The sequence below is a fragment of the Epinephelus moara genome, chromosome 20, assembly GCF_006386435.1.
Source record: "Epinephelus moara isolate mb chromosome 20, YSFRI_EMoa_1.0, whole genome shotgun sequence".
In the NCBI taxonomy this organism is placed as follows: domain Eukaryota; kingdom Metazoa; phylum Chordata; class Actinopteri; order Perciformes; family Serranidae; genus Epinephelus; species Epinephelus moara.
This window is the reverse complement of record NC_065525.1, coordinates 29,484,082-29,506,750: the sequence shown is the minus strand read 5'-3', so window position 1 is coordinate 29,506,750 and position 22,669 is coordinate 29,484,082. Positions and strand designations below refer to the sequence as shown.

Sequence of the window (22,669 nt, the reverse complement as noted above, 5' to 3'; positions counted from 1 at the left end):
GTAGGTTTAAAACACTTCAATTTTACTTAAAGTTCACTTCACTTAAAGTTTAAAACTTCTTCTCATTTTTATATTGATCCCATCAAACAAAATGATGTTCATTCAGCGAGTCTTTTTTTGGTCCATGTCTAAAAATAAATACATTTGACATGTGATTTTGTTGTTTGACTTTTTATTTTATTTTTGCAAGTGCCATACAGCAACAATGCTTGGGGATGTGGTCTTTTACAAATTTGAAAATACTGTAAGAATGTCACTTTTATAGAATTGGCTTCTTTATTTTATAATGTATGATTAATGTCTACATCAACAAATGTTAACCATAGAATTCCTACACAGTATCGAATCGTATCAAATAGTTCTGTATTAAAAATATACCGTTTTTGAATCGTATCGTAACCCGTGTATCTAGATACGTATCGAATCATCCATCACAGAGAGATTCNACTTTTATAGAATTGGCTTCTTTATTTTATAATGTATGATTAATGTCTACATCAACAAATGTTAACCATAGAATCGTATTGAATCGTATCGTTCCTACACAGTATCGAATCGTTCTGTATTAAAAATATATCGTTTTTGAATCGTATCGTAACCCGTGTCTCTAGATACGTATCGAATCATCCATCACAGAGAGATTCCCAACCCTACCAGGGTGTACCCCGCCTCTCGCCCAATGTCAGCTGGGATAGGCTCCAGCCCCCCGCGACCCTCAAGAGGATAAGCGGTTACAAAAATGGATGTATGTATGTATGATGCAGTTTAAACTTGAAGCTACTTGCCTCCAAACTCTCCTTTTCCAATCACCTGCTGCAGCTTGAGATCTTTTCTGTTCATCGACCAGCCACCTGTTGGCCATTTAAAAAGGAAACAACATGCAGCTGAAACACTCTTCTCATACAGAAAAAAAGGCTACAATGGTGCTGATGCATAAAATGTAAAGGACTGAAAAACTGAAACTCACTCCTGGAAAACTCATCCTGAGCGGCCACCGTCCCCTCCTCCACCTTTGGCTTTATTAGTTTGGTGCACAGGCCGTCTGCATCTTTGGTGTAGTGCTACAAACAAAGCAAATAAAAGAATAAATAACAAGTAAGAAACACCAGCATTACACCACTTTCAAGAGGGTGCTCACTGCATATAGCCTTACTAAAGCAAAGAACATTTTACCAGAAAACAGGAACACACTAGAATCACATTTCAATGATCGAATTATTTTGTCAGATACCCTCCATCAGAACAAAATCCAGTTTTCTTTGAAGGACAAACTTAATTTCTTGCTGGATTATATATCAGACATACAGTATATTGCTTTTCTGGACCAAGTCCATACATACTCAGATGATAAGTCTCACTCTTTTTCAAACATCTCTTAGAGGATCTCAGTTGATTTAATCTGCGTACTTTTCTCTGTCAGCTTGCACACCATGTTAACTGTTTATTCAATATGTGCTTTATGCAAAATTCAAGCATGCAAGTGAACCACCTTTCTGAACACTTACAGAGTTTCAATAAAAAGATACATGAGACAAAAAGCACCACAGCTTACAAGCAATACAACTCAGCTGACAGTGCTTCAGAACGACCAATAGAGGGCTGTATAGTGAAATCAGCAAAAGATATAATGGATGACTGAAAAGGTTTCCCCTTAAATAGGTCACACTAAAATTACCCATACTACTTTAAAATTGCGCACACTACTTTATTTTAGTCTGCAGAATAAATAGTATGTTGCTGTTTAAAGTAAACATCCAACGCAGGACAATGATTCGTTTTGAGAGTAAAAGGTTTTGGTATATTTTTGAGGTTAGAACTTTGCACCTCAGCACACTGCTCACTCTTCCTCTTTGACACTTCCTGTTCATTATTTGTTCCAGGAACTGTATGTGGTCTAGCACAAAGACGCGGGGGCTCTTAAACAGGAAAATACAAGAAACATACAGTAGACGAAAGCCCTATATAGAAGCAAGCAGTGTTGGTCCAACACCTCGTTTTATTTATAAAACAGAAACTTATTTTAAAGTCTGACCTCAACCAGCTGCATGAGGTTTTCAAAGAACCCCTCTTCATCGATCGTGAGCTTGCCGTTGTGGTAGATGATGCGGTAGTGCTCCACCTTGCCATCGCAGCTCACACACAGGGTGTAGTCGCCGGGGAAGTTGGTGCTCTCTCGCACCAAGAACAGACCTGTCTCAGGGGGGTACAGCAACCGCTCTGCCTGTTCCCGCGTTATCTTCCCGTGAAACCATCTGAGAGCAGAGGAACCAGAGAAGTAACAGAATTAAAAAAAGTCCAGCACAACTATGTCACCAACCATCTCATAACACTTTAAAATGTAGCACTGAAACACACTAGCATCATTTCTGCAGACTTTTTCTGTTTGCATCGATCAGAACAAAGCATATTACAGGTACACTTAGATGTGAGGTTATCAGGCACAGACATGTAAAACTACTGCAGTCTAAATAAAATAGTCCTGCAATAAATCCTCTCATCATGAACTTTATAATGTTCAGTTTAAACTGTTAGAGCAGTGTTGGTTCTATTTAATAGTCATCTGTGGCAGCTACACTTGTAGTGCTCTTGAATTATACCTCATTACACTGATAATGAAAAATGTTTCTAATATTTTGGCCACCCTATTTATGTCAATGAGGGTAGATTAAATATTAGAAACACCACTCAGTATAGTTACACAGCACAATACTGTTCAACAACACTGCAAACCACAGCCTCTACAATGAGCATGAAGCTGTACTTATTTTTACAAAGTACACCCTCTGTCAGCATCGACTGGACACCTCTAACTGTTTTAAGAGCTACTAACCAGACCAACATCAGTGTGTAAAAGCAGTTAAGGCTGAATCCTAATTGCAGCTGGTTACAAAGGAAACGCTGTCAGGATCCATTTCGGGCCTGTGTTGCAGATTATCTTACATTAGGCTGACAAAGGTTTGTCTTTTTTTGTGTAACGTACTCCATAGTTTTATTATTATCCTCAAATTGGCCCTCAATGCAAATAAAGCAAATGTTCTGGAGATAACAAAAGTATAGATTACGGTCGTTTGCATATCCACTGTGACTGTGCTCTATTATTGAGAGGGTCACAGAGTGTACGGTGAATTCATTTGCATCCGGCTCCATGAGAAAGTTACATTCAAATATCTCCCAGAGACGCTCATTGGAAAGCTGAGAAAAAGGCTCCACCGAAACAGCAAGAGCTTCAGCCTGAGTTACAGAAAGAGGATTGTTGAAGCAGTTTTCTGTATTACAGGGGTTTAATATTTCATTAAACCTCCACTCAGAGGCCCTGAAATCCCCTTTACCGTTCTACTCCCACATTCATTTGCAACATATACCATGAGAACAGTGCAAAAGTGAGAACCAAATTATTCTCTGCTTCCTGCCCAGACAGTACAGATGAAAATTAGCTTATAGCAAACTCTGATAAAGCTAAGTAGCTGTGCACTGTCCCTGTTAAACAAATAAAATAAATAAAGAAACATGTGGATGACAATATACTTAATGAGCAACATATTTAAATTTATCAAAAAACATATTTTTAAGGTAGTAACGGCGCTTCAGCCCCATTTTGGCCCCAAATTATTCAGTGTGTTCACTATTAACTCTTCTGGTTGTTGATTACTAACTCTGGATTGGTTGAGTGTTCACTAATACCCAGCTGGCACTCAGAAGAGCTCATCAAGAGTTTTCATTTGACATATATATAACTTATTTTTGTGCAAAATGTCACTTACAGCCCTCTGGTTCTCACCCCTCAAGTGTGACTGTTCTTGTAACATTACTTTTCAGTGCAACTGTGAACAAGGTGTTGCTGTACAACAGTGATTGTACAGTGCTCAGTCACACTGTTCTGTATATAAATAGAAAGTTATATGTCGATAAACAAACAAACACACACTAAGATTTGGGGTTATTCATTCATCAGTCATTCATTTTCTGTAAACGCTTCTGTGAATCCTATTGGGGGCCACGGGGGGGCTGGAGCCTATCCCAGCTGACATTGGGCGAGAGGCCGGGTACACACGAGACAGGTTACCAGACTATCACAGAGCTCACACATAGAGACAGACAACCATTCACGCTCACTGTCACACCTACGGGCAATATATAGTCATCTAAACTGCATGTCTTTGCATTGTGGGAGGAAGCCGGAGTACCTGGAGAAAACCCACACTGACACAGGAAGAACAACAATGCTAACCACTGCTACACCGTGCCAGGTTAATGGTGGGTAAATTACACTGAGAGTAGCTCAAGAATGGCTGTTGTGTCTTCTCAGTGGCTATATTTTGTCACATTATATTTCATAATAACTTTCTTTGTGTGTTTTTTTTCCACCGGTGGTTGGGTAGGGAGTTTGTCTTCATGCAGTCATTTCAGACAACATTTTGTGATCAAGGGTTCTATAAATAAACCTGTCATTCACACACATGCGCGCACACTGAAAGGCGTCATGTGGACAAAAGGGAAGATTTTTCAGATTACTTCAGTCTGAGATTGAAAGGAAACAACAGGAAACTACGCAGAGTTCAAGCAAAGCTGAGCTGGAAACAGACACAAGTGCACTGCAATTACAACACAGCCCGACCCAAGTGTGGTCTCCATTCACATAACTACAGCGTCACTGCCACGACAAATAGCCCATACGCCTTCAGCAACCACACAGCCATAGGAAGAGGGCAAAGCCCAGCTATTTTAGCCATCACTGCAGACGCCAAACACAAAGCTGGTGTGGTGGCAACTTTTGAGATGCAGACAGCAGATACAGAGACCTTATCCTGTTTGCTTTTGAAAACGAAAGATTGCATCACAGATTCAATGAACCATAATACGCTGTGTACTTACGGCATTAAACTCAGCTTGCCTCCAGATTTCACACCTTCTCTTTTCTGAACATAGTTGGCTGGAATCGTCCCCTCACGACCTGCAGAGTTTTTAGCTTTGTACCAGTTTGGATCCTGAAGGTGTCAGAAATGGTTAAAATGAATAATGTGGAGTAGGAAACATAATCACAAAGCCATTCCACATTTTCATATCTACAGACAATAAGTGTCTTTGTCTATTAAACATATTTGACGAGAACTCAGCAGTGAAATTCTATATTTACAGGAACATAAGTGAGGCCATGAAACCTTACCTTTGTGACAATAATAATAGTCAACACGTCTCCTTTGTTGAAGGGCAGGTCCTGTTCTGATGTGCCTTTGAAGTTGTACCTGGCCACACACTCTGTGCCCTGCGGCCATGGAGTCTACGGGAACACGGACAGATCACTAATTAGCAGAGAAATGTCTCACAAATTACTCAACAGACATGTCTCGTTGTGTGTCTGAGTTTTGACATGCACCAATGTTTATATTCTCAGGGCCATGAGCGGGTAAAAAGGGGAAAGCTTTCTGGGACCATGTTCATCCTGAATAAATATAAGCAATGATAACCAAACTTTATTTTTTGACAGAGACAGTAAGTTTTGCGTCGAAAGTAAAGATAAAATAAAGAAAGTAAAAAAACTATTTTATTTTATTTTTGCATTCTGGTGTGTTTTTCAGTGATAATCCTCAAAAAAAATTCTTCATGGTACTTTTTAAGTTTTTTTCTTGTTTTTTTTTTTTAATTTACAACTTTCTGTCACTGTTTTGGTGTAGAGGAGAGGAGCTGAAGGGGAGGGGCAAAGAACATGTGACTTACATATAATTGGCTAACAGAGGAGGGAAATTCCCTCTTCTGGGCTCACCCACAGCCCGCTACAAGCTCCAAAGCCCTGCAGCACCGTACTTTTAGCCTACAGAAATGTCTTCCGTGAGTTCACCTGGAGCTCCCGAACAGCAAGTATTTCAAGTTAAGTCTGTTTTTCTCTGTTTAAAATAGAACCAGACTGGTTAAAGTTAACTTTTAAGTGATGTTATGCTGGTCTGGAAGAGGTCCGCTGGAACAAGCGCTAAGGTTAACTAATGTCTGCTAAAAAAACCCGACACTTAAAAAAAAAAAACGAAGTAAAAAATTATAATAAAAATAATAAAATCATTTTTAATGCCTGTGTTTTATTTTGCTATGCCAAATTTTATTTTCAATGCCAAAAACTGTCACCATCCTATCGCCATAGGCTAGCCACATGACCTGAGAAATGCATTCATGTATAGATTTGGGTAGGGCCCATCATGGATGTATAAAGAGACTTGGATACAGCATCAGAGGCGGAGCTAATTCATTCCTATAAAAGCTGCTCAGTGACACATGAAGCCAAAAAATTTCTGGGTATAAAATTACCCTGATCTTTCACATCCATGGGCCCTTAGAGCAGGCACACTAGACACTTAAGCTAATTTATGGATTAGCGCCTTGCTAACCTGAATGGGGATTAAAATGATTTAATCATGCAGCTCTTCAAGACTTTCAAAATGTTACTGAACCGAATACATCAAATCCAAATAGTGAAATGAGTCATTTCACGGGGTTGTGATAATCAATAAAATTATCCACTGATTTACAGACATCTCTTTCACAATGTGAGTCTATGGGAAAAAGTCTTTTGGGCTGCACAGCATCACGTGATGGTCCCGGAAGTTGTAATTCTAGTTTGGCATCTATGTCAGATTGGCCTCAAAGCTCGCAGCTGTTCCTGCCAGCATGAGGCCCATTGACTGGTCATTTCTATGAGCACGCCTGGCGTATCTTACCTGGACCTCTGTCATGGTGAGGTGGTTCAGTCCTCTCACAGGTGACGTGCTGCTACCATCAGAGCTGGTAAACACACACACTCATGCAGTACCTAAGAAGGGAAACAGAATTTAGTCAGAAACCGCCCCTGCTTCGAAGATATTCGCTTAACCACAAAATTAATTTTTAGGTAGACGGTGAATTAGAGTTTTTTTTCACTGAAGGCGCGCAGGTTGATTCATAGTAAACTCTTGAGCCATTATCAGAATGCACCAGAGTAGAGTCACATCAGACAGTGTCAGTAAAAATAACTCACTGATGCAGAAAGCAGAACTAACAAGTCTTCTTTTTTTAAATCACACTTTCACAACTGAGGCAGAATGTTTCCATGACGCAGGATAACAGTGTGTACATAAAGAGCAGGCTTCACCGTGTTGAAGGATCATAACTCAGAAACATACTGAACGTTTATTTTGGAATAAAATTCCAGCTGATGAATGCAAGGCATAAAACTAGATCTACTTTGTATTCCATATGCTAACCCGGTTCATTTTGACCAAAAATGGACACGCACTTAAAGCCCAAATGACTGGGCCTGGTAGGAATCACGATAGCTCTCTTCAACGCTGGAATGCAAACTTGTGGTGAGATCTGACCAGGCCCAAGGGACTCATCCAGCCCAGCGTTTCTTTACGTCAATAAAACAGCCACTGCAACTCTAACCTTAGGCCTGAGTCACCCAGGGGCAGCGTTTCCATGATACATGCACAACAAATCAGAGCAGAGGCATCATAATGAAATGATGATCTGTGGATTAAGTAATGCTCAACACCCCCCTCCCCTCAATCCTCTCCCAAAACCCCACTTCCTCTCTTCCTGTATCAGTTCCCAGCATGCAGAAGTGGCCGGGTTCAATGGCCAGAGCTCAGGGAAAATCCTGGCTCTGATAGATCTGACATTTTACATGAGGTCACATCCTGTGCCATGTCCATTACTATGCAATCTTATTTCCTGTATGAGAGCCCAGATTTAGATTACTCCAATATTAGGGTGGGGTTCTTCCTAACATGAACAGATATCACTCCCTGAGCTCTTATTTTTTTAAATCATGTTACTTCCATTTAAACACAATCTGGCATGTCTTCACACATATGAATAAATGACCAGCCTCACAGACACCAAATGTGAGACTGTCGGCTCTCAAGAGTCCCAGAGAGGACTGTCATCACTCTGTATGATGAGGATGTGGCGGATGTCGTCCCCTATGGAGAACTGCAGCTGTCTATCTGGACACATTTCCCACGCCCATAAGCCCAGCAACCCAGGAAGGACACCTCCATTTTGCATCTGCTCATTCCAGCCCATCTCTGCGTTACACTTTGACAGTTCACACTGTGCAGAAGGTCATAACAGGAAAGGAAGTGAAAAAATCTACAGCCATGTTAGTGGCTCTTTGAGACTGTAATACTCATAATAAGGAAAGCCAAACCAATCTCGCCAGGTGACCCCTCATCACAGGTTTAATGCCTGTAAGCCATGAGCAGCTCAAACAAAGTGATTTTCTTCTCTCAAATTGTTCTGTCCCATTAACTGTCCCTCAAATGTATCTTGCGACCCCTTAAGGATATCCCGACCCCCAGCTTGGAAACACGGCGCTAGATAAAGAGCAGTGGTGGAAACCAACTAAATACATTTACTCAAGTACTGTGCTTAAGTACAAAGTTATTTTTTGCTTTCCTTGATTTTAATTTTAAATGGACTTTGTAATTGAACATGCATTTCTATAGCGCCTTTCTAGTCTTCGGACTTTTATGCTATTTTATACTTTGTACTCCATTACATTTACTTGGTAACTGTAGTTACTTGTTACTTTGCAGATTAAGATTTGAAATACCCACTATGAGCATATAAAATACAATGTGTTGACGTACAGTAAATGAAACCACCCAATAGTAGTAAAATTATCTGTACCACGGACGGCTACAACATTAAAAACACAGCTTCATGTTACCATGGTTGGATTACGAGACAATGGGCCCCTGGGCACAGATATGCAAAAGGCCCCACCGCTTCTGCAATACAGGAGCAGCACCCAAAGACTTCGTGATGGTGTTTGCATCTCTGCGGTTCTTTTATATCTCTTTGACCTTATTTTGGTTGTTTCTATGTCACTGTGGTCTTTTTGTGTCTCTTTGGGGTCATTTTGAGCCTCGATCTGATCAGAACGTGTTAATTTGACATTTTGCAGGTGAAGGCCAGGTAGGCTCCTTAACACTTTGGGCCCCTGGGCCTGCTCCCATTTGGCCCGTTCAGTAATCCATCCTTGCACGTTACTGCATCAATGATAATAATCTAACAGTATCATACAGTATAAAATAATGTAAGTGACTACTTTTAATTGTATGCTTTAAGTAGGTTGTCTTGATAATACTTATGTACTTTTAGTTGTAACTGAGTATTCTTTAATTGTGGTACTTGCAACACTTCTTCCACAATGGACAAAAAGTGAGGGGATCACCAAAGTTGAACAAAGACCATGAATGTCTGCACCAAATAACATGGTATTCCATCCAGCAGTTGTCGAGACATTTCACTCTGAATCACAGATGTTAACCTGCTGGTGGTGTTGGAGGTTAAGTGAGGGGATTACCAAAGTCAGAGGGATTCATTCTCTGGGGACCATAAATGTCTGTTCAACATGTCATGCCATTCCATCCAATATTTTAAAGTCTGGACCAAACCAACAATGCTGTTACTTGAGTCATGCTGCTAACATGGCCAAAAACTCAACTGACGTAGGTCAGAAATCAGCTCCTCTGACTGTAATCTCAGAATGAGTTGTAACATGAAGAAGGAAATCATCCTTATGATGCTCTGACAATAGAATTTGTTAATTGCAACAGAATCTGTCTGGGCAGAGTCCTCGGTGAAGGAGCAAAGTGATCTCACCAAGTGAGGAATGGATCAGTGGGGCCGAGGCCGACGCACAACAGCACTTTTAAATTCCTCTCTTTCGGGACAGTGAATGCATCTCAGCAGCAGGCCACCAGCAGTTGACTGAATGGGACAGAACTCAGTCTGTCATGGTGTCACATTGCCATTTCCAGAGAGCTCTACATGGAACCACAGCTTGCTCTTTTCAGGAAGCAGACAAGGCCGTCATTGTGAGTCGGTCGAGTTTCTACTGACCCCTGGGCTTCTACTGACCCCTGTCTCATTGAGAAGTCCATCATTGTCAGTCTGTCCAGTGAGTAGCTTTAGGGGCAGCAATGCTTCAGTCCTGCAGGTCTGGAGATGTGAAGCATACTTCATATTTTACTCAGCGAGTACAACTTGTGTCTGCTGCTCTGCTATTATCATGGAAATTCTCTTTTAAACTCCACCAGCAATGAACCTCATAAAAATCGAACAACAGCGATTGCAATCAGTGAATTAGAACATACGATTGAGAAATATTGTCTGCTGGAGGAGAAGTGATGTATCACATACAGCAAGCTACTGAAAGCAACAGGAAACCAGCAAACTCAGTGACAGACCGAATGTGAATGAAGTCAGGAAGGAGCACAAAGAGCACAAACTTGCTCCAAATTTAACAAAGCAACTAACACAGCGAGGTGTCCTATCTCTTCAAACAAAGCACATGTCGCTATTGTAGCCCAATTTGTTATATTTTTGGCATCTACAACAATCCTATTGTTCAAACCAAACCGGTTGGTCAACATTTGACTTGTCTCGTGCTAGTCAGCCGTAGCCTAAACTGTAAAAATCAGTGGCAGTCTGACTGCACGAAGCAAGACAGGACAGGAATGTAGAAATATCTCCTTTGGTCGTGTTTAAATCTGCCACTCCCTCGTCTATCTGCAGCGGTGGAAATGCTGATCATGCTAGGTGTTGCAAAAGCTGCTGTGACACAGTGAAAGGAGGACGGCTGGAGGGCCTGTAGACAGATGTGCACATTTTTCTACTCAAAAACAGTATCATGTGCTGGTCTTTGAAAAGTTAGAGAATTACAAGGCAACCTTCAAATAAATAGTTAAGGGTAGTAACAAAGTGTATTTACTCATGTTCTGTATTTAAGGGCAATTTTGAGATACTTTTACTTTACTTAGTATTTCCATACTTTACACTTCTACTCCACTACATTTCAGAGGGAAATATCGTACTACACACTCCCCTACATTTATCTCACAGTTAGAATTAATAGTCACATTTCATATTAACAGTTTACATAAAAACCTATTTTAAAAATGTATGAAATAAAAGCCTTGTTAAAGATTAAATCACTGACTCCAGTTTGATTTGGCCTATGACCCCTTACAAAGGAGTAGTGTCTACTTGAGGCTCCTCGTCACAATTCAGACGTCTTTGACTTGTTTGCAGTTCTACAAAAGAGACATTTCGCCGCTAAACATCTCAGATGGCACCTCCCTGCAAATATGTAAATGTTTTTGTGGTTGTATGACTGAACAATGCTGTTAGGGTGAAAAAAAGAAAAAAGAAAAATATGTATATAAAGTATGATTGTTTTTTACGTACATGCTTTCCAATAATAAAAAACTGATTAAAAAAAAAACACATCTCAGATGGCTTAATTTAAATATGTGTTTAAGGCAAAAAAAAAAGAGATTTTCAACTAACGATGCAGAGCGGTCGCACAAAACAAGCCAGAGTGTTCTGAAATAAAAATGTTGGGCACAGCGCATACATTTTCTCCTCATTGGGAACAATTGAAAAAGACCCTGGCTCTGATTGAAAAGTGCTATGTGGACGCAGGTCCTTAGTTTATGATCACCTGAAACTAAGAGTCATTATGTTTTTGTTACCTTAGAATGAGCCATTTAAATCTACATGTACATACGTGGCAGGTCCTCTCCCATGGAGTCCGCCATGTTGTTTCTACAGTAGCCCAGACCGGACAAACAAACACTGGCTCTAGATAAGCTACTTTGCATTTTCGCATCGGCAACTGTAGTTCTCCTACATGCTTGGCACTCACAAGAAGTTTCAGCTACACAACGTCACCACTAGATGCCACTAAATCCTACATACTGGACCTTTAATCTAGCTCTACCTTGATCAGCTGCAGCAGTAAAATGCTGCTTACACACTGCTCCATCAGTACTAACAATCTATTAGAACATGTAATAATACAGTGGGTCCCAACTGGTCCACCACGGGGTCCAGATTTCTCCTTCGTCATTTGTTCAGGGGCCACACAGTTTAATATATTCAGTATCATACTCGTGTTTAGCCGCGTCAAGCTAGTTTGCTGTCTCTGTCAAGAAGCTGTCCGTTATACACTCTCTCCACATCAGAAAACAGCACTTCAAAATAAAGGTGCTGTGTTGGAAATTCACTGTACTTAAAAATAAAGCGTGTTTTCCACAAAGTTGACACGTTTGCGAGTCACTTGCGGTCCTTTCAGAATGGACCCGCAGCCCACCAGTTGGAAACCACTGTAAAAGTATATATTGGTCAAAGGGGCCATTTATTTATGGAATGAGCACTTTAACTTTCGATACTTTAAAGTGTGTTTTGCTGATACTTCTTTGCTGAATGCAGGACTCTATTGTTCCATTAATTTACTGGTACTTAATTAAAAGATCTGAATACTTCTTCCCCTACGAGATACCCTTTAGGAAGAACGTCACAGTGAGCATCATGTCTGTGTTAATGGCTGTATGCTCCTGCATCCCTCTTCTATGTGCAGCAGGGAGCCTGTGAAATCTGCCCCTCATCCTGACCCTCCACCCTCAGGATGCTCTGCGACTGCTTTGATGCTGCTGCCTTGTTATCATCACCGTTGCAGCAGCAGGGTGCAGGGCCAAGTGCTTAGAGAAGGAAACAATAATTTCTGTCCATATTCCCTGAGCTTTTATCTGGCACAAATACAAACCAGCACACCGAGTGGTGAGACATGTACAGAAGGAGCGCATGCCAACAGTTCACCCAGCTGGGTCTGACAGCCTGCAGATGTTCTTGGGGAACCTCAGAGGAGGAAATCACCTCTGCCTCCGGGACAACAGCTGGACTGTGGTTCAGCAGCGCTGCTCACTGAAGCAACTGTCTGCAGGATACAAGACAGGAAGTGCAAGTCCAGTGGTAGGCCCTGCAGCACAAGCCGTCATTGTATCACTTTGATGGCAGTTAGTTTTGCCTGTGAGATGCTGTCATGCAAGGCATGAACGCAAATGACAGTGAAATAGCATCCTGTTTATCATAAATAAACACAAAACTTGGCCCTGACAAACAAGGCCGTCTTCAGAGTAACAGGAAGAGGAAAATCAAGGATTGTCAGTCAGGGGGAAATCCCTCTTAATTTAGCATCCAGGCATTACAGTTAACTTTGTATTTTACTCCGCTCCAAAGTTCAAACAACACAATAGAAGTGTTGGCACTTGTGACACTTTGGGTAGGTAATGATTTTCCAAACTAAACACATCAAAAAACACCATGTAAGGCAAAGCAGCTATGTGTGAGCGGTGGATGGACACTTCCGTGCTGAGGTGCTGTGCACGCCATGCAGTGCAATGCTGCTCTGCTGATGCAGCCATGCATGACACATTACAGGGTAGCGGAGTTTGCTTTGCTGTGGTTTCATGAGCTTTTTTCACCAGCTTCATCTTTCTTTACAGTCACACTCGAAAATAAGAGTCCTCTATGGAAGAGGCTCTACACCAGCACCAGAATGGCTTCAGTCTTTTCAGAAGCTGCCTCAGCCGGAGGGGCATCACCCCGAACAGACCCAAGGGGACCTCAGTTCCTCTCTCTGACAAATACTGGCTCCATTCAACTTTTTTCTGTTTGGCACTTGCCTTTAGTGCATTGGCGGCTTGGCCAAATCTTTGATGAGAGAATTGCAAACTGAGAGGCATTACCATTTCCCCTCTGCAAATCACACATTCCTGCAAGTGTTGCACAAAGTCAGTAACAGTTTCAAAAACTGTCAAAGATCATAGGTTATATGACAGATCTGATGCACCATCTTGAGTCAGCTATCATCTTTATAAATACTATCTGCCATGATGTGACAGCAATTTGGAGAGCTGCATGATGCGCCCCAGAAAGGCAGAGGAAGTGGCAGAAGTTTGAAGGAGGATGTTAATAAGGCCACATCTACCATGAAATCACATACCTATTAATGAAGCCTGTCTTTGTTCCACTGTAAAAGCACTTTGAGCTGCACTCATTACATAAAAGGAAGTAAAGATAAACACATTATGTACTCGCCTCAGGCTGATAACATTTCTGAAAAACTCAGATCAGAGCTGTCACTCACTGACTGAACACAAAGTGTACAAGCTGACAGGCCCACAGGTTGGCTCTGTTTTACAAATGTGTGCCAAAACATAACAGCCTCTGCATCTACAAGCCACGGCTCCACTCAGATGTAAAAGTCTTACCTGTTTGCAGGCAGAAACTCAAGTTTGAAGCAATAACAGGTGATCCAGCTGCTGTCCGAGGTCTTATTTCATCCGAGCGACGGCAGACAAATTCCCATTCACGAAATAAATAACCGACAGTTGATGTCGAAGCGCAAAAGACACATCAAGTCCCGATGAGGAAGTGAAATCTGCCTCAGGTGACCCGAAACTTCAGCAGTCCAAACGTATCTCAACAAACCCAGCTGAGTGTTGTCGGTGCGTCCCCTGTCAACATAATTTGGAAAACTCGCTTTATGTAATGAAAAAATAACTTTTCTACACTTATCTCAGCAGTCTGGACGCTGAGATATTAAAATAAGTGACAATAAACGCGATAACTTAACTGGTTATAAGCTGCAGCGATGAAATAAAAGCGATTCAGACTAATTTGAGACGACTTCTGTCTGCTACACTCCTTTTCCCCGTCAGAAACATTCAAGTTTTTTTTGCCCCACCTTGATTTTGCAGTGCACATGCGCGTTAATGAGAAACTAGTCTGGCTAAAAATGGATCACTGCATCAATTTCAGGCAAGATAGTGAAGGTATTTGATCATCTGTGTTTACAGAAAGCCCACAAACATGTAGCAACGGTGAAAGTTGTTTTTAATAGTTTCAGTCTGCAGACATGACACAAGAGGACTGCACAGTATCTATGCACAAGAACTGACAGTGAACTTCGCTCCCACAAGGAAACTGTTCTGTCTAGACACAAAAACCTCCCACTGGCTTTTTAATGCGATTCTTTTTCTGAACTGCAAACTAATCTCGCATAGATGTGAGACTTTGTAAACGTATTTCATAAATCTCAAAAAGCACAACCTGCGTTTAAACACTTTCAGAGCAAACAGGCGCTTCTCATGTCAGGAGCCAGATCACCTCGTGGTTTCTGACTGTTCACATTTCACAGAAAAGTAACACTTTAGTTTGAGGAAACAGTACATAAAGCTGCCATTACAAAAGAATAAGGAAGAGCCACCAACCGTGTGGTTTAATGGCCCCCTGGTGGCCACAGAGAAGAAAAAAAACGTCATCACATTCAGTTAAATGCTGGCTGATGTTTGCAAAGCCAGACTTGTCTGAACAGATGTGACACAACACATCAGGCCGGAGGAATGTTGGAGAAAGGACAAAAACCTTTGTGCATGAAAGTCATTTTCACTGAATCAGTGTGTGAACCCTGTGCAGGCTGATGTGCACAGAGAACAAAACAACAGATATAAGGTGGGTAAGAAAAGGTTTTTCTCGCATGCCTCTGGTGAACGAAGAATCCAAAAACTGAGAAATTTCTTAATGAATTGAAATCGAAGGTGGAAAAGTTTTTTTTTTGTTTTTTTTTTTTTAAATTGACACATCTTGGTACCATAATCCAAGTGTCATTTACATAGTTGAATGTTCAGTACTTCCCAAACAGACAGCCCTTTCTGACAGGGAATTGTACAACAAGGAAAACCTATCCACGCTCCCTTCAAAGCAAGACTTCATTAACAAAAACAGTAATTGTACCTTGCTGAACACAGTAGCTGCTGGTCTACCACTGCCTCGATTACTTAGTTTGTTTGTGTTACTGTGTGGCAACACTAACAACTAACAAACACATCAGGCCGGAGGAATGTTGGAGAAAGGACTAAACCTTTGTGCATGAAAGTGAAAGGCGCAGTTTCTAACTGTAGTTTGTAAGTGTTGTGTCACTTTGGTGACTCTGAACTAACACTTTAAAACACCAAAGCCACACAATTACACAAACACACTAACTGATCGAGACAGTGGTAGACCAGCAGCTACTGTGTTCAGTAAGGAACAATTAGTATTTTATCTTTGGAGTCTGGCCTTCAAGAGAGCATACAGGAGTTTCACTTTTAGTTCAGTTCCCTGTTGGAAAGGGCAGTCTGTTAAGGGAAGTACTGAGCATATGACTGGATATATATAAGACTTGGATTATACTGCACAAGTTGTGTGAGAGTTTGCAAACTGATCTTTTGATATAGCTTTGCTGTTGTTTAACATGGTTGCCTATCCATCAAAATATTTCTCCATTTTTGGATTCTTCGTTCACGGTGGAGGCATGTGAAAAACTGTTTTCTTGACAAATTAAACGTAACACAGGGTAACTGATATACAAATGGTCATTTCAGGGTTAAAGTATACCTTTAAGGACATGTTGATATCCAGAATGAGCATATCCAGTAAAGAGAACTGCCTCTGTTCTGGACACATTTCAAAACAATGTGAACTTGTCGAAGAACAAGCAAAGAATTTGACTTTCATTGTCAAAAAGATCTGGCACAGGGAGGCCTTGACAGAGGCGTCCAAGAGCAGCATAAAACAAGCAGCTTTCCTTGAAATAGATTTCACAGTCTATGCTTTTCATGGTAAATACCATTGATGATTGAGTATATAACAGGCTTACTCTGCAGAATCAGGAGGGGGAGTTCCTGGAAAAAAAAAAGAAAAAAAAAAGAACCCAATCTAACTGGTTCAAAGAGGGCACTCATTGCAGAACGTTGCATCATTGTTAGTGACTGGGTTAAGATGATTCACCCAGAAATGCATTCGAATCCTGAATGTACAGAGCATTTATACTTTGGAGAACGCTACTTGTTTTGTCAGCCAACACAACTTTGATTAGGGAAAAAAAACTGTTGACATTCAAGGACAATACCACTATTTATTACAAATCCAATTAACCATCTGCAAACCATGCTGCTATGTTTTAGAAATTTAGATGTGATTTGTCCATCAAGCATTCATTAGCTTCTATTCATTTCCAGTCTACAAGGACTCTCTTGAAACTTTAGTCTATCGCAGACAAGTACGCATTCATTTTTGTCAGAGTAATGCTGTGCAGACTTTTGAAATCTGCAATTAAACTACATTACCACACAAGAATAATTTAGTCACCGCAGTGTTTGCTGTGATGGATTTGAAACATAACAGAGCTCTAAAATTATGATAATTTTTTTTATACTCTTATAATTGGAAACCAATATAAAAATATATTTAAAAATGAAATTGTAGTCTGCATTTTAAAAAGAACAGAACACATGTGATACACATCATGTATAGTTAAGGAACTAAAACTTACATACTTAAGGTGTGGTCCTTTAACAGATACAACAGAGAGGCAAAGTGAAGCCGCAACTTCCAAGTTCTGTTCCAGAGAAAATGTCATTTAACATCTCACTGACATTTGTTACCACTCTGATAACTAAAAATCTAGCTTTGGAACAGTCTTTCTCACATCACAAGTTTAGACCACAGACTGCAAAGATGGTAATAACTCCCAAGAAGGGAAGCAAAAACATCTTGCTCGCCCCCTGGTGGCTGGCTGCTGTACACGTCATAAACACCACCTCCTCTGTTAGCGAATGGGACATGAGCCGAACTAAAAATTGTACACATCAAATAAGTATTTCCGAAGACGGATTCTTTCATTTAAACCTAGTTCTTATCGCGCTCATTTAAGTTAAAGTGTTCGTTTTTTTCTCATTAGTTTGGTTTTAATTAGTTATTGCGACATCATTATTGACAGTTGCGACTGACTCACGATTGAGTCAGTCAGGTGTATGGGTGGGCCCCCGATAATGCAACTCCACTTCCTGATCATTACTGCGCAGACTGTGGCTCCAAATGACTTCAGCAGCGCATTCAGGATATTTGGGCTTCACTTCTGTACAGTCAGAGGAAGCATAAACAAGTCGTCCATCTTTATTACAGTCTACGGTTTAGTTTTTTGAAAAACAATGTCATTAAATTTTTTTTTGCAATGTTTATGTTTATAAGAGTCTGTAACGAACACAGTTACTTTAATTAAAGCCCTGTATATTTGTATGGATGTGGACAACAACCAAGTTACAATGACAGAAGTAATTGCGCTTGTTTTTTCATAGGAAGTGTATTTTCTTTTCTATGCTAACGAAGTAATCATAGTTTAACTTTGTTAACGTGACAAAGGTTTTAAACTTCTAATAATAATTGCTGTGGTGGATGTCAAACTTTCTTGGCCATATTGACGCCAATGATAAAAGAAATGAGAGGTTACTTTGAGTGACAGAAGCTACTGGAACAGAGGCTAACCTGGACGTGACATTTTGACTTCGGCTCACTGTTTTACCAAACTGTAGTAAGTAGACCTTTTTCTTTATTCACAAAAAGGCAGGAACTCTAGAGGTTTTGCTTGCTGTGTCATCTTATTAAAGCCCTTATCATCACAGTCCACTTTACCATGGACAAACAGAACTGCTGCTATCTGGTTCTCTGCTTCACTTCACAACGGTTTAGTTTGATAATACAAAACAACTCACATAAACAACAGTAACAGATTACTGCAGAGCATGGCAGGCTGTAAGCCAAGCCATTTAACACCAATGTAAATCGGTTGTCTCAACCAGATTATTGTAAGAACATCAAAATTGTGTCTTATATGGTGGGTCTCAGTTTATTCAGCAGATGGCTTTGGAATGAGGTTAGATTACAATGAGAATGAGATTTTTTTTTCCACTTAAAGTCAGAGATTGTCCTATTCAATCTAAAACTAAACACTGTGGTATTATTTTTGACACTTCAGCTGTGTTTTTGAAAAAATCTATCTTCCAAATATCTTGTAATATGTCAATACAAAGCTATCTACATAGTGGCTGAAGCCTCTGATGGTCAACACATTTAGTTTGTATTAAAGCTCTTTCCTATTCTATCCATATGAACTTAGTCCTTGTAGAACTAACGTACCAAACGGTGGTCCCATTCACATGGTGATGAGTTAGAAACTTAATGGATGAACTCTAGAATATAAGGCGCCAAAACCCAAATGGTCATGGAGGGTGAAAGATTCAATTTGTCATGAAGACCATTAGTCCCATTATGCAGAGTGCAAGGGGATGACAAATTTGCAGCCAAAAGGGGACAGGTACTTGATTCCCACTTCCTGGAACACCTGGCGAGGAATACCTATGTCACACAGGTAAACGCTGCCAGCCCCCTCAGCCAAGGCAAGGGGGAGACAAAGAGAGAGGGACCACTTGGCCTCGACCGCCTGCCCCTGTCCACTAGCAGGAGGGTCTAAGCTGAGCACTGGCGCTCGGTTCTGGTTAGCCCAGTCAGCAGCTGCTCGGTACCAAGGCTGATCCATCAGGAATGTGTTCTCATGGCAGTCCAGGCAGTTTATGATTAAATCCACCGGGGTGTCTGGAAGGTCTGTGGAGACAGAGAGGAATTTTTTTTTTTTTTTAAATTGACCACATAGAATTCAAAATGAAAAACAACAACAATATAGTAAAAGAAAATGAAAGTTGAAAAATATGCCCACCTTTGATATTTGACACTTGTTTGCCACCAGTCTTGTTGAAGAGTGTGAGCTCGTTTGTGACTGAGTCCAGCATCTTGACAAAATTGGGCAGAAACAGGATGACCTCCACTTCATGGTTGGCCAGGTGACGACCACAGCTGATGCCCTGAGCTCCCTGAACATGAGGGCCACACAGCAGAGCCACTGTGGGACGCTGGTGTAAATTTTTCGGAGTAAATCTGAAAGTAATATGAAAAAAATAAACTCAGTTGCTCTCCTGAATTTTGCACTCTCAATGCAGTGAATGCCAGTAAATTCAAAACTGGGGAATAAAACAATAAAATTCACTAGTATGGAGGTTTAAAGTGTTTCATATTTACAAAAAATATCGAAGACATTAATAAATACATGACCATGTGGATAAATAGAGACAAAATACGTAATATAACTATGTCACTGTGAAAAAAAATCCAGTTCATTTATAAAACTTTGCTAAATATTGTGACATGATATTTCATCCAGCTTCTTTTCTGATTATTTAATAAAAGGCTTATTTGTTCAATATTTAACATTTGGCATCTTACATCAAAACACAAGCTTGGACTTTGTTACAGCTGATTATGTACCTTGCCAACAACGCTAAACCACTGTAAAACAGTCAAGTAACTAATTTCTATGACCAATGAACACCATACTGGCCAGTTCTCTTTTTTTGTAGGGTACTAGCTCAGCGGGTGATAAAATACAAGTAAGGTTTAAATGTCTGCTGTTATCTGTGCTTACAAACCATTAGTACAAGCTTACCTGTTGGGCCCACCCAGCAACGTAAGTGCCATCTGACTTGCACACACTCCAGTCATCTCAAGTCTTCGCTCCAGTGAGAGACCATGACGCTCAGCGACTGACAACAGACGCTGGTGTAATTCATAGGATATACTTGGTACAACAAGCCCTGAGTCTGTATGGAAAAAAAAAAAACACAAACGCATAAACAACAGTCTACTTCCAACCACCTGCCCTCACTGCCAATTTAATCATTACAATGCAAAACAACATACCAGTGCAGTACTCTTTGGCCCCAGGCTGCGGTACAGTAATCTGTCTGTACACAATGGGTTTGGCCTCCAGGATGTTTTCATCATGACGATATCGTGTGGGTGTCTGCTCTTGAGGTGTCCCACGTGACCGTGCACCATTCCGGCGCTCTGATATGTCAATTTCTGAGAAAACTGCTGCTTTGTCAAAAAGAGCCAAGTTTCCTTCAAAGTCAAAGTCTGTATCCAGCCCGTCATCCATGCCATCCCCAAAACACTCGTCGTCTCTGTGCTTCATCTGACCATTCTTCAAACCATTCTTTTTCGGTGTTGCTTGGTTTGGCCCTCGACTACTGGATGACCCTTGTGGGACACATACACAGTGAGTCTCAACACAGCAACAATCACCATTATTATTATCTAACGAGCTGTACGTCATCGTACTTACAGGAGTTGTGTCTTCGTCGAAATGCTTTTGGCTGACCGGGTATGTCCAGGTGACGTTCTCCGTAGCTTTTGGAGCAGTGCTGAGGAGAGTTGAGTTTCTCCACAGACCTGGGGTCACCTTTTGGGACTGCAACTGGAGCACTGCTTATCTTTGTAGATGTGGAGGAGCTGTTCCTAGTATTGCCATTCCTGATATCTAAAATCTTTAGTTCCTTTATGTCAATGGCACTGCAGAGGAAAAATGTCAGAATGCTATATTTAGTAACAGGAAGAAACTGTGACTGTCGATCAACCAAATCTGTAAATAAACAGGGCGCAAGTAAGTCATGGCTGAGCCTTACCTGAATGTGACCTCGGGAACAGGGCACTTGACTCCATTATGGAAAGGTTGCCTTAAGGAGATGGTTTGGCTGGACTGGTCTACAGACACCACCTCTCCTTGATAGACTCCCAGTGTTGGCCCACAGTTAATTGACACCAAACTGCCCAACCAATCCGCTGCCATGACTGCACAGTGTTAAAGAACGAATAAAAGAAAGTTTTAATTTCACGTTACTTTAGAAGCTTTGGAATAATCACAAACGTCTTGTAAAATTAATAGGCTAACTTTTAAACAGAGATACAGACAACTTTATGTTATCAAATAGTTGTGCTAACTGACTAGCGTTAGCCTCGGCCTGTTATCTAACGTTAACGCCAGCTAAGTTACTATCAAACGTTAGCGGTAATTCCAAGACTCAAACGCTGCATTTCATTGATAACGTGAGGTTAAAATGTTGTACCTGTTCGGAATTAATGCGAAGCACACTCTCCTCAAAAACACAAATGAATGAAGTGCTGAATGAAAAATAGTAGCGCTTTTAAACTGCTAACGTTAGCTTTAGCTTCTTGAATGGTGAAGAGATGCTGCGCTGCTAGCTTCTGGATGACGACTTCCGGCTTCCGATAGGAAGTGTTTTCAAAATAAGAGCTCAACCGTAAAACTTCTGACCTACAAGTAAATTCGTTAAATCTAACATACGGCGATTTCTTTCATCCAGATGGATTTTGATTTCAAAAGCTTATTATCCCTTTTGTTAAATTTTAAATACTGTGTCACGCATGCACTTATGCCTGCTTGAGCATTAAAGGGGAATTCCAAAATTCCAAAATTCCTACATGTTATTCCTATGGTCCAAGACAGTCCAAAAATATTAGTAAAAATTAACAACTTTGTTCCAACTCCAAAAGCTAGAGTGCTAAAACTTAAATTTGTGATGTCATAGGGTATACAGTCTGGAGCTGCTCCACAGACAGTTAATCTGGACAGATGTTATAGAAGACACTGAGAGCACCCAGTGGAATCTTATGAATAGGCCTATATGAGTACATTTTCTGTTTCACAATGAGAACACTACAATAAAAGAATGCTCATTTGGGTATATAAAGAAAAGAAACAAATATTTTTCAAATCAGTTTCCCATTCATTGTCTTTGGAGTAGCTCCAGGCTTATATCAGGGATACTCAACTTGCTTTGACCGGGTGCCATTTTTGCAAAATGACAGGTGGTCAGGTCAGGGGCCAGTTGCAGCAGCCCTGCATGGGTCAGGTGCACAAAGGAGTACATTTCTTGGATTTAAGGACATTCAGGGCTTAGCCTGGACCTCTGTCAGGTCTCCCCGGGCACCTTTTTGATCAGCAAGCTCTATTTTGATGCTTTTTATGCACTTTGGTACCTTATTAACATTAAAAGTGGAAAAAAAATCCATTGTGAATCAACTTGTTTAGTTTAGTTTTAGTTTAGAAATGGTTTGGGGG

General features: G+C 40.7%; 2 protein-coding genes across 3 annotated transcripts in view; both read right to left on the bottom strand.

The window, feature by feature from the left end:
- LOC126408274 (tyrosine-protein kinase CSK-like) overlaps positions 1–14,549 on the bottom strand; it is a 20,007-nt gene extending 5,458 nt beyond the window's left edge. Inside the window, exons 1-8 of one of the 2 annotated variants that reach the window (XM_050073742.1) lie at positions 14,453–14,546; positions 14,088–14,333; positions 6,705–6,796; positions 5,165–5,278; positions 4,873–4,985; positions 2,033–2,252; positions 968–1,061; positions 786–851 (exon numbers count right to left, since the gene is read on the bottom strand). In XM_050073742.1, the coding sequence (XP_049929699.1) occupies positions 786–851; positions 968–1,061; positions 2,033–2,252; positions 4,873–4,985; positions 5,165–5,278; positions 6,705–6,719 (622 nt within the window). In that variant the 5' untranslated portion in view covers positions 6,720–6,796; positions 14,088–14,333; positions 14,453–14,546. Of the gene's footprint in view, positions 1–785; positions 852–967; positions 1,062–2,032; positions 2,253–4,872; positions 4,986–5,164; positions 5,279–6,704; positions 6,797–14,087 lie in introns of both variants that reach the window. The other variant, XM_050073741.1, reaches the window with a different exon arrangement.
- A 145-nt stretch (positions 14,550–14,694) lies between these two features.
- On the bottom strand, positions 14,695–21,790 carry edc3 (enhancer of mRNA decapping 3 homolog (S. cerevisiae)). The gene is made up of 7 exons (XM_050073755.1): positions 21,654–21,790; positions 21,213–21,378; positions 20,873–21,099; positions 20,449–20,787; positions 20,195–20,348; positions 19,412–19,629; positions 14,695–19,299 (listed from the first exon to the last, which is right to left on the bottom strand). The coding sequence occupies exons 2-7, from the start codon at positions 21,374–21,376 to the stop codon at positions 18,965–18,967; spliced, it is 1,437 nt and encodes a 478-aa protein (XP_049929712.1). The 5' UTR covers positions 21,377–21,378; positions 21,654–21,790; the 3' UTR covers positions 14,695–18,964.
- Positions 21,791–22,669: the final 879 nt, after the last annotated feature.